This window comes from Chinchilla lanigera, unplaced genomic scaffold (genome assembly GCF_000276665.1).
Source record: "Chinchilla lanigera isolate Chin_1 unplaced genomic scaffold, ChiLan1.0 scaffold00079, whole genome shotgun sequence".
Lineage (NCBI taxonomy): Eukaryota > Metazoa > Chordata > Mammalia > Rodentia > Chinchillidae > Chinchilla > Chinchilla lanigera.
In genome coordinates, this window is record NW_004955480.1 from 10,165,980 (window position 1) to 10,178,072 (window position 12,093).

The 12,093-nt window shown below is 40.3% G+C and overlaps 1 protein-coding gene across 1 annotated transcript in view; it reads left to right on the forward strand.

Annotated features, from left to right (window-relative positions):
• Positions 1-12,093, forward strand: part of Bod1l1 (biorientation of chromosomes in cell division 1-like 1) — a gene marked incomplete at its 5' end in the record, with an annotated part of 46,142 nt that overhangs the window by 22,927 nt on the left and 11,122 nt on the right. The window contains 10 exon segments of the mRNA XM_013503319.1: positions 659-743; positions 3,865-3,908; positions 5,781-5,841; positions 7,641-7,711; positions 8,457-8,529; positions 9,248-9,327; positions 10,194-10,278; positions 10,607-10,680; positions 11,595-11,670; positions 11,756-11,790. Of these exon segments, the coding sequence (XP_013358773.1) occupies positions 659-743; positions 3,865-3,908; positions 5,781-5,841; positions 7,641-7,711; positions 8,457-8,529; positions 9,248-9,327; positions 10,194-10,278; positions 10,607-10,680; positions 11,595-11,670; positions 11,756-11,790 (684 nt within the window).

The window sequence follows — 12,093 nt, forward strand, 5'->3', positions numbered from 1 at the left end:
CTGTCACAGTTTCCATCCCCTCCTAGTCTGTGGTTCACAGCCGTTCAGGGTGTCTTCAAAAACAGAAATTAGGTCCTGGCATTGCTCTGCTTAAAGTTGAATGTGGCTGACAAGAACACAAGGTTTCAGTGCACCAGGGGGTCGTGAGCAATGCAGAAGGTGGCACAGCTTGCCCAAAGAGAGTGGTGGTGGAAAGACAGGAGGGCTTGCACAGGAGCACTTGAGTGGGATTCCGAAAGAGTGAGAGCCTATCAGAAGCAAAAGGCAAGAAAACCAGCCAGGCAAGAGGGTGTGTGTCCTGGACTCAAGGGTGGAATGTGCCCCCGAGCCTCGAGCCACTCACAGGGCCCGGTGGTGAGATAGAGCCTGGCGGAACAGGGCCTAGAGGAAGGGCGATGTATCATGCTATTTACTTTTAAAGTCATATGAAAACCACTGAAGGATGAAACATAAGATTGGGTTGCGCTTTCTTTTTTAGATTTGTTTTGTTTTTAAAGGGTAATGTCTTCATTTTTCAGTTTTATATGAGCTTGAAAGAAGATTTGTATATTATTTCAAGATGCTGGAGTTGTTTTTCTAATTCAACTTGTGGCTAGTCTTGCCTCCTTGTTGTAAAAACCGTAATTAACTTATTTTTATGGTGCTTTGGAATTTTTAGACATTCGTGCCTTCAGAGGAAGAAAAAAATCATGAAATGCTCGCAGTACGAGAAAGTGAGTGTGAGGGAAAGCCAAGTGGAATGGGTAAGCTCCTTTCAATGCTCGTTCACGTTTTGGTGTTGCATATGTTTTAACCTTTCGTTGCAGCTTAAAACCAATACCTAGGGGCTGGGGATTTAGCTCAGCGGCAAAAGCGCCTGCCTGGCAAGCGCAAGGTCGTGAATTTGGTTCCCGGTACCGGAGAAAAACCAAAAATAAATAAATAAATAAATAAAAAGTAAAAACATAAAAACCAATACCTGATTTGTCAAACACAGACTATGAATTTTTATCTCACTTTTTTCCTACATTGTGGATTGGATTGAACCTAGGGCCTTGTGCATGTTGGGCAAGCACTCTCCCAGTGAGCTACGCTCAATCCTTTCAAAAATGTTTTGAGACAAATTGTCACTGAGTTGCCCAGGCTGGCCTCGTACTTGTTACTCTCTTGCCTTAGTTTTCTTGGTAGCTGAGATTACAGGTGTGCACTGCTGTGCCTGGCTAGCTGCTCACTTTTTTAGGTAGATTAAAGGGAATTCTTTACTCTCATTGTTAGCTTATATTAAATGCCATTTTTAGCTTCCGTTAGATGTCAGTTATATACGCTATAAGGTAATTACTTGAATTTGATATCTCTAAGTAACAAAAAGTATTTAGAAAAAGGAAAGCAGAGCAAATACTTGCTGTCGCAAATGTCTTTCCATGCCCTTCCTGTCCTGCCCATCCGGGGCCTTTGCAGCACGTTTGGAGAGGGTGGCCTGCAGCTCCCACTGTGCCTGTCACCCCGCGGGCTCTGCCTGGGAACTCTGCTTTGCCCAGTGCCAGCACTAGAGCTCGTCTCAGCCCACATGGCCTCTTCTCGGGCTCTAGGGAGCACTGTCCGTTGGCAGCTGCCAGGGTGCGTGTGCAGCAGAGCCTCAGCGTCAGAAAGGAGCAGGCTGGCAGCTCTCTGCGTTGTGGTTCCGGACCACTTTACACTCTGAAAAGCACTGAAGCCCCCAGAGAGCTTTCACTGTGTGAATTATACCTGTTGACATTTACCAAAGAAGGTATTAAAACTGACTGACAAGTATTAACTCAGTATAACTAACTCAGTATAATTTAACCCTTTTTAATTGGAAAATAACTAGATTTCCCGAAAGAACAAAATTTAGTGAGAAAAACATTGTGTAAGTCAGGCCTAATAGAAAACAACTGATTTCTTGTGTATCCGTTTCCACACTTACTCTGTCATTGTGCTTTTCTGATGGAAGTATGAGAAGAACGTCCCTCACAGATTTATGGTTATAATTTAGTAAACTGTTCAGTTATTGTGGATGCATCTCGTGCCTCTGGAAAACCCCACTGTGCGCTCTTAAGTTCATAAACCAGATAACGTCTTAGCAATAATGTGACACTGGTGGAGCCCTTGTGGATCACTTGGTGGAAGCCTCAGGAGCTTGCAGGGGAGCTAGAGGAATTGTGACAATCGAGAATGATTTCTCGTTTGTACTTTAATCATTGTGACATATTTTCTTCTGATTCATATATTGAAGGAAAAAGTTCTGCTGGGAGAACTAGCCCAGTGGTGGATTGTCTGCATTCTGTGCAAAGGCCCTGGTTCAACCCTCAGCCCCAAAGGAAAGAGAAAGAAAAGCAGGACTAAACACTTAAAGAACATATGACCAAACTTAAACCAGATCTCCTTTCTTTTAAACAGTGTTGAATTTCTCTGCATGTCAGCTGTAGCAGTCAAAGTGATTTGGTAATAAATGACCAAATCCCTACAAATGCATATTACTTAAAAATAATTTATTAGCTCACAAAACCAAAAAGACAAATGATAATCCAAGAGCAACCTGGTATCCCCACCGGCACATCTGGTAGGAACTTAGTTTCTTGTCTCATCCTTCCACAGAAGTCATTACTTTCTCTCTCATTCATGCCTCTAGGAAGATAGCTTTGTCTTCTTTGTGGCCCAAATCCTAAGACTTACTCTGAATTAGAGCTCGTGTGTGTGTCTGCCCTAAACTAGTTCTTCGGCTGGAGAAATGTAGCTTGCTGGTTGACTGAAATTAAGGCAGGTGCTTTGTTTTTAGAACATGTTGTCCTGGACCAAAGTCTAGGCTCTGGGGGAAGGTTCTGGGGTCGCAGCTGTATTGTCTGCTGTACTCAGCTCGGATCTTTAAATTATTCCCATGACAGAACAAGCCAGGCACTTGTAAGAACTGGGGAAATCAAGATTGCAGTGATTGATGAAAAGAAGTCATTGCCTGAATTGTGCGAGCAGATGTGTAAGGGGCAGTAGATGTGGAAACATTTAGATCAGAGAACTAATTCATGTATAACACTCCCACAACCACTACATGGGGAGGTGGGAGCAGCAGCAGTTGGGGACCTTCTTAGAAAAAATTAGCTGAAGTGGCCTCAGGAGCCTTGTAAACAGTGTACCACTCAGTAGAGATACCAGCCAGTCTCGGAAGATCACACCAACACCCGCTAAGTCATTCATGCCCAGGATGACTAAGCAGTCTAAGATACATTAGTTAAAGTGTACCATGGGGCATGTTTTTCACAGTTCAAATAACATCTCACTTGTTAATTGTCAAGGAGGTAACATTTTTGAATTCTAAAGTCCTTTGTTCCCCTGTTATATTTTAGGCTGGTTTGGTGTGTTTAGGTACAATTCAATAAGAGATCTATTTACGTAAAAGGAAGTTGTTTAAAAGAAATATGTGTGTTCTGTCACTGTTGAGTAGAAGCAGTAGACTTTGTACTTCAAGTTTCCAGGGACTATAAACAGACTATTGCTGTTTGAGGGGATAGGATCTAACTTTTCATTTGATGGCATTATTTTTAAATGAACCAGGGTTACACTGCAGCTTAACAGTTACATTAAGGTCTTCCGCATTACTCTAAACTCCAGATCACCAAAAAAGTTAAATCACTGTAGCAACTTAATGGACCACTGCCATTATTACACAAATGCAGGCAACGTTCATTTCCATTGTTTTTCTGGTAGTAGATGGAACACAGATTGTAAGAAATAATTGGCCAGAGTTTTATGATTCACGAAGGCCCACTTAGTGACATGATCTTATTTAACTACCCTAAAAGTCTTTGCATTGTTTTCTGTGTAATCGAAAACCAATATTGTTTCCTTATGTCTGATTTTGGTTTTGAACAGCTGAACTACAGAGAAAACCTCCATTGCTGAATGAATCCCTAAATGTAAGTAACTGTCCTGGCTGCGATTTGGGTGGTGTCGATAAAGTTTTGTTGGAGGGGAGGAGACATGCAGTACAGAGGCTGCCTGCATCCCATTAGGAATCAGAAGGTGGTTGGTGTGTGTGCTCCTCCTTCCCTCCAAACAGTGGCAGCACTGTTTACTTGCCTTTCTCCATATCTACTGTCTTACTGATGAACTCTGGACTGTCTGGTTTTATTATTATAATAGAATTAAAAAGTGGATTCTAATGTCTGAAATTGTCCTGGTGCTGTAGACAAAATAGTTTGAAAGTTAAAGTTCACTTTATGCTTTGTAAAGCTTGTCTAAAGACACTGAACCATAACTACTATATATACATAACTTCCCAACATGTAGTTCTCATAATCCTTTCCATGCTGAAAAAACTGGATTTTCTTCTTTTTTTTTTTTTTTCCTTTTCCTTAACTGACTGTATTTATGGGGAACCTAACATAGGACCAGGGTTGAACCTTTTTTTTTTGTTTTTTTTTGGTCTTTTTTTTTTTTAGAAATAAAAGGAGGAAAATACTAACAGATCGACAACGTTTTACAAAATAGCAAAGGATCAGTACAGACATTACAGAGTTACAAACAGAGTGGTAGGGAATTAACAATGCTTATTGTATTACATATTGATATCTTCAATGTAGTTTCTCATGAAAACACATATAGACATACAAAGCTAATCAACCAATGCCTCACTGACAGTTTCTTTCAGCAAGGAAATACAGGACAGTAGAACACCCGTGTTAACTATCCTGCATATACATATATACAAACTTTCTCCTTCTTTCCCTTCTCTTTTCCCATATGGTCTTTTTTTTTGACACAGGGTCTGCCTATGCAGTCCAGGCTGGCCTTGAGCTCACTTTGTAGCCCAGGTTAGTCTCGAACTTGCAAGGATCCTTCTGCCTCAGCCTCTCGAGTGCTAGGATTACAGGCATGCACCACCACCCCCGGCTGAAGGGTGAACACTTTGTAAAACCGTTGCAAATCACAGACAGCCACATTCTCTTCAGTGCCCTTAGAGCTGGGAGATCTTTGGTGACTATCACCACTGTGAGATCCTAATGGCAACCTCACCACTGAACCACTGTTTTATAGCTTGAAGCTTATATGTATGCTTTGTGCTGGGGACGAAGGGAGAGAAAAGCCCCGCCTGGCATGGTTCAGGTCTGCTATGTGGGAGTTACAGAGGTGTAGATGGGCTGCAGTCTTTGCTGTCAGCCAGCATGTGTTCGCTCCTGTCTCACCCTGCATTGCCACCAGCCACTTACCTCAAGGGCAGATCCGCAAACAGGCACTGAGTTCTGCAGCTGGGACTTAGAGTTCTGTAGGGTATTTTAAACTGTTCCCCTTCCATTTAAAATAAATAAAACAGCGGTAGACATAATTTGCCAGACAAGTAGTCTTGTTTTGTTTTGTTTTGCCTTTCGGAGACAGGGTCTCACTATGCAGTTCAGGCCGGCCTTGAGCTCACTTTGTAGCCCAGGCTGGTCTCGAATTTGCAACAATCCTCCTGCCTCAGCCTCCTGAGTGCTGGAATGACAGGCATGCACCTCCACGCCCTGTTGCAGACAGGTAGTCTTATGACAAAATCCTTGAAGAGTTTTGGAAGAAAGAAAATCATGAGAATTCTTTGGATCAGAAAAGAATTCGCAAAAATCAGAAAATGTGCCTCATATTTCTTACTTTTTGCAAGTAAGAAATCTGTTATCTCCGTTTTAAAGATAAGAATAAGCATTGAGGGATTACGCTGAAATTTTTTCACAAAGGCAGTGTTTCCCTCCCCCCTCCACCTTTAAGTTTCTGTGAGAAACTTAATCCATAAGTTACTCTTTATATTGTATATTTAGGTTGAGAACTCTGGCTCACAAACAGATGAAGAAATTCCTAATAAATCTTGCAACAAAGGAGGTAAGTTAATGAATTCCTTAGTAATAATTTTAATATTAATTAACATTTTTTGAAGGCCGTCTGTGTTAATTATTTCATAGATCTCTCAACTAATTCATACAATCTAGTGAAGTGTTAAGCATCACATCTATAGTTGAGGAAAGTGAGGTTTGTAGAGATCAGATGACTTGTTCCGAGCTCTCCAGCTGAAAAATGGCACCTTGCTTGAAATAGGTGCTAGAACTTCTCCAGGAGTGTCACAGTGGACTCAGCAGTCCCATGTGAGTACAAAATGCATAGTCCCCTGTGGCTTGTACCGTCAGTCTAGAAATTCTGTGCTAATACTCAACTGAATATTTGTTCACTTCTGACAGGTAGGTTCAATATGGTAGCAGATCAAGGTCATCTCCTTTTGTGGGTCTTCTCCCAGGGGTGAGGTCTTATTCTGTGCAGCCTGTATGGGCCACCAACTCTAGCCAGAATGTAGGATTTTGCTGGTTCCTAATGATTTTGTTGATTCTCCATTCATCATACACCTATTATAATAGATCATGTTTAAAACAAAAGTAGAATAGTGGTAATTATCAACTCATGTACCCATTGCCTAATTTAATCATATCTTAAAGTTCAGCATATTGATTCACACAGAAAATGTTGCAGATATACTCGGATTGCATAATACCCCTTCCCAATCTCAATCTCTTTCCCTTTCACCATACTCCAAAGGGAATTCTGCAGTCAGTAGATACAATTGCTAGGTTCATAAACAATATGTAGCATATATTGCCTTGTTTAGGTGGACAGTACCACATTATATAAAATATCTCCACTGTAGTTGCTCATGAGGAATATTCTTAGATTTTGTCTGATTGATTTGTGTAACTCTTAATTGCTAGTTTGGGGCTGGGCGTGTAACTTAGTGGTGGAGCACTTGTCCAGCATGCCTAAGACCCTGGGTTTGATCCCAGCACCATACAGTCATAATAATAATGGCTAGTTAGTATTCCATTATGTAAATACATCAGTTACTTTTTTCCTTGATTTTTTTGGTGGCTATTTAGGTGTTTTTCAATTTTTCCTAATTACAAAGAGTGTTTCTTTGCATGCTCCTGTACCTGTCTCACAGATCATGTACAGTGTAGCTGGATCTCTAGGGTGGAATTGCTGAGTTACAGGCAGCTCTCCAGTGTTCCTGGATGTGTCCAGTTGTCTCCAAGTGGCAGTTGTCACTCTTCTATACTTGGTATTTTAGATTGCTGAACATTCACTGGTCTGATGACTGCAAAACAGTACGTCTTCATTTTCCTCACAAATTTCTTTATTTTTTATCACGAGTAGAAGTACTTTATTTTCTTCTTGTATTTGCTTTCCTCAGATATTTCTTAATATAGGGATGCTACACAAGCTCAAGGGAGTGGCCTCAAAGTCTGAGTGTAAAATCCAGTGTGTAGTCCTGGACACATTACTCCTCATATTGAATCCCATTTACTCACGTCTACCAATAGCAAAAACTAGAACTTACCTGACAGCATTGGTGGAAAGATCCCATCCAAAATCATTTGTTAACTGTGCCGCAGCGCCTCATACATAACTGGTACTCGGTAGAACTACTACATCCGCTTTTTCCCACACACACAACTAAAAACTAATAATAATAATAAGAAGAAGAATAAAAAAACATTTTAAGAGTATTTAAGAGCTGAGGATATAGCTCAGCAGCATAGCACCTGTCTGGTAAGTGCAAGGTCCTGAGTTTGATTTCCACTACTAAAAAAAACAGTATTTTAAGACATGTTTTCTTTGTTAAATTTGCTACTCAGAGATATCCAGTGATAGAAATGGCAACTCGGAAACTATAAGAAGTCACAGTATTGAAGCAAGCCCTAAAGAGGTATGTTTTCATAATAAGCTCAAGCATTTCATGTTTCATAAGTAGTGTTTTCAGCTGAACACAAAAAGAAGCTTCAAAAAGGCTTTATCTTTTTATATAAATGAAGTATTCAGTGGATGTGTTAAGAGTTCTGCACTTTTACTTGCTTATGCTGTGGTAATATTTAGGTAATTTGGCAGGTCCCAAGATTATTTGGAAATGTTTACATTGTATGTCTAAAATGTGTTTTCATGTACCTATTTCTCAATAAGTATAAGAAGCCCACTTTTAGTGGGCCACTAAAAGAGCAGAAAAACTCTACTAATTATAATATGCCGTCAATGTAAGGCCCAACCTGACTTCAGAGATGAGGGGAAAAAAAATTTTTTAAGCATATATTTCAGAATTGTTGAAATGCAGTATGTAGGGGGCTGGGGATTTAGCTGAGCGGCACAGCACTTGCCTGGCAAGCACGAGGTCGTGAGTTTGATTCCTGTTACCGGAAAAAAACCAAAACCAAAAAAAAAACCAGGAAATGCAGTATGTAACTAGATACAGATTTGGGTTTTTGTAAGGATTTACATTCAATCCAGAAAAAAACTCAAGTTTAGAAAATTAGTCTTATCTAAGTCTGGATGTAGACAATGTTATTTGAGATTTTTTTTAATTTATGTAACAGTTTATTTCAAAGAGTTTTACGTTTAGATGTTATATGCCACCTTGGTGTAGATTCGGACGCCTTTAATGTGGTTATTCTTAATTCCAGGTTGAAGAAGAACAGAGGCATATCCCTAAAAGAATGGCAAAGAAGCACTCCCCTTCCTCAGAAGATGAACTGGGTATTTCAACTGAGCACTTGAATGTTATTAGTATGAATGAAAGAATAAAATTTTAATTGTTTTTAATTTTAAATTTCAGTAGCTACCATTAGTGAACAGAGTAGGGTACTTTCTACCTGACACAAAGTAGAAATTAATACTTGTTGAGTTAATATATAGCAAAGAATGGGTTCCTAAATATTTCCTCTTAATTTTAGTTAAGAGCATAAGATTACTTTGTAGTAATTTATTGTTTGTATTCTATTAGAGTAATACCCATGATACATTCCATACATTGCCAGTTTATCTTTGCAGTAATCCTATAAATAAGGTGTTACTGCCATTTAATTAAGTAGAGAATTTAAGGTTCTGAGTGATTACGACTTTACTTCCACCAAGCAAATCTGATTCCAAAGCCTGCAGTCTCAGTACCAACCAAGCTCTGCCTTCTCGCTGATCCCTTACTCAGGAAATGAGTCTGTCACCAAGCCCTGCCTTGTTGGTATCGTGTTAACACTTGGGGATTTTTTAATGTTGTATTTTTTTTTACTTTGCCCAAGCCAAAGGCCCAAGTTTGTTGCCCAAATCATAGGACATTTTAAATACTTTTAAAATAACTTTGACTTTACTTTATTGCAGGACTAAAAAAGAAGCCTCAAACTGTCTTAAAATAGAACAGTGCATTTCATTTTTCATTTAGCTTTTATTGTTTTGTGATTCTGTCCAAATTGATTTACAGATGATAATCCAGATGTCCTGGATTCCAGAATAGAAACAGCGCAGAGACAGTGCTCTGAAACTGAGCCTGAAGACACAAAGGTACTTTTTCTACATATTAAGCTGTGGGGGTAACCTAATTCCATCACTGTGAATACTTACTGTAATATTGTTTTTGATCTAGTATCCCTTTTACTTTGGGTATACCAAAACAAGGAACATTTTTTATTATAAAAGGCAGATTTTTAGTGCCACCCCCACCAAAATGTACTTTTATGTTTCTTAAACTAAAAGATTGTACTAATATCACCGCTTAGTAGATATAATGGTTGCTTAGGTTTTTGTTTAATAGTATTGTTGATTTCTTAAGGTTCTAGATGGTTTATTCCAAAACATAGTACGATTTTAATCCAGATATATCTGCACCAAAATATTGAAATACAGTGATACACATTACCGTAAAATATTAATACTGTACCTTCCTTCTTTCTTGCTTACCTCCCACTCCTAAAATATAGGCGCTTCCAGGATCAGCCTCACCTGTTGCCTTTTCTCATGATCCTATTTTTGTAAGACTCAGGGCTCAGGCACACAGCTCACAGAACGTTATTTCTCTCATTGCCCTCTTGTTCTAGACGTAGGTTTCCTATATCCTGCTGATACCTCTCTGTGGATACCCTTTCACTTCTGAGACCTAAACCCCAATTTTGTAGGAAAAACAATTATAGCCATGCCATTTTATAGTTGAACCTGATGTCAGGCTTTTCTGCCTTCAGGGTTTTTATCTATTTTATAGGTTCTTGAACAGTGGTAATATTTCACTTTTTACAAAATCTTTTCCAACAGGTTATTCTAAAAGACAGCTAGGAAATTGTTTTTGAAGTAGAAAGGAAAACTTTGCAGAGGGTGAATGGAAGCAGACTTAAGTTAAATGAAAACAGCTCTTCTCCTGTTCAACTTCTTTATAGGAAGAGAACCCCGGAGATTTGGAAGAATTGTCTAAAACAAATTCTGAGACGAGCAGCACTGCTTCAAGGGCTGTGGAGGAAAGGGGTGAGTAAAATGTCTCTTTAGGTAAATTGCGACACTAAGCCTTCAGAGCAGGCAGCATGTCCCAAGCTGAGTCCCCAGGCTGAAGCGCCTGTTTCGTCCATCTGATTTCCGTGTCTGACACAGAAGGTTTGGGCGTGCTCTTTGATTTGGACCCTGCTCCACCTCGGGAGCAAACTCATGCTTGCTGACTTGGGTGGTGGACGCGTGTCAGTGAAATGCTGTGCGTGCGTGCGTGATTGTGACTGCAGCTGGCCTGGGTCGTAGCCCTGGACTGTGCTGAAGGCTGACCGTGGTCACTAGGATGCACTGAGCGCTCCCTTTTCTGCAGATGAGTTGAGCAGCAGTGAGGCTGCTGGTGAAAAGACGGAGCAGAATGAAGATGATGGCATCAAGTCACAAGAGGTGAGAGCTGCTTTCTGTGCTTCCCTCAGAATTATTTAAGTACTTTTTCTAAGTGCAGTAGGGCCCCATTTCATACAGTGCATTTTATCAATGTCATTATGATTAATTTTGTTCATTTGGTTTCATCAAAACCTTTCTGTGAGACCTACTTATATCATGACCACATAAGGGTAGCCCAGCACTCCCCCGGTGGCAGCGTCAGGCTCCTCACCCTGCCCCTGAGCCCTGCCCGCCAGCTAGCTGGGCAAGGGAGAGGCAGGAGGCTGCCAGGGACGCGGTGTCCTGCCAGACGGAAACGGGAGCAGCAGCGGGAGAGCCTGAGAAGACCCAGTTTTGCAAGGCAGGGTCACGGGTTCCAGGGAGGCTGCAGGTGGACCCCGCCGGCTCCAGGCCCATTCGGGTTTGCAGGGAGCCCATGGGGAGGAGAGTGGAAGTGGCCTGGGTCCGGGCCCCTTAAGACCAGGGACATGACCATCGCGGAGTTTGTCAGTCCTGTAATGGTTCTTTGTTTTTTCAAACTTCCGTATGAGACTCAGTGGATCCCTTTATTTTTTGTACAAAATAACATTGATCACAAGTAACTTGAGCTAAATCTCATTTTAGATGGGCATACACAGTTCCTACAAAGTAAGAAGCAACACTCACAGAGCACTCCCTTCGACTACCTTGTCACCTCCGTCCTCTCCACCGCGTGTGTCCCTGTGAGCGCTACCAGTGTTTCTGGGGGGAGCCGGGGGGACCGCAACAAAAGGAAGAAAAAAACACTGCACCAGTGTCACTCATTTCTTAAAGCTAGGATTTGAACCCTTGTGGGAGGGAACTCTTAAATCTCGCTTTCAGAAAACAAACTATTTGTATAATAGAAGACAGAGTTATTCTTTAATTGCTGGTTTTGTTTTTCATTTCCCTCATAGGAAGATCAACCAATAATTATTAAAAGGAAAAGAGGAAGACCTCGTAAATACCCTGTGGAAATAACGTTAAAAACAAGTAGGTATTTGGTATGTTTTCAGTTCATATACTAGAAATTCTTGAAATGATCATTCTAAGTGAGTTTTTTGTTTGTTTTTTTTAGAGGACGATTCCAAAACAGACACTGGCATTATCTCTGTAAGTATTTGCAGAAGATGAGAAGGAACTCTTTAAACACTTGTTCTTTTCCTGAAAAGTGAATAGTACTGTAATGTGTAGTATTCGAACTACTTTAAGTATTTGAAAGCTTTAAAAGATTTTATTAAATAAATCATGGGGTAACCATTCAAATAATACTGTGATCAGTAATATTTTTGTATAAACAGACTTGCCTTAATAACTTGCCTTATTAAGGTTAACCTTAATTAAAATACAGAAATTTGCTCTTACATGATTTTGAGATAGTGGCTTTTTGTGGAGATTTCTGAAGTGTCTTACCAT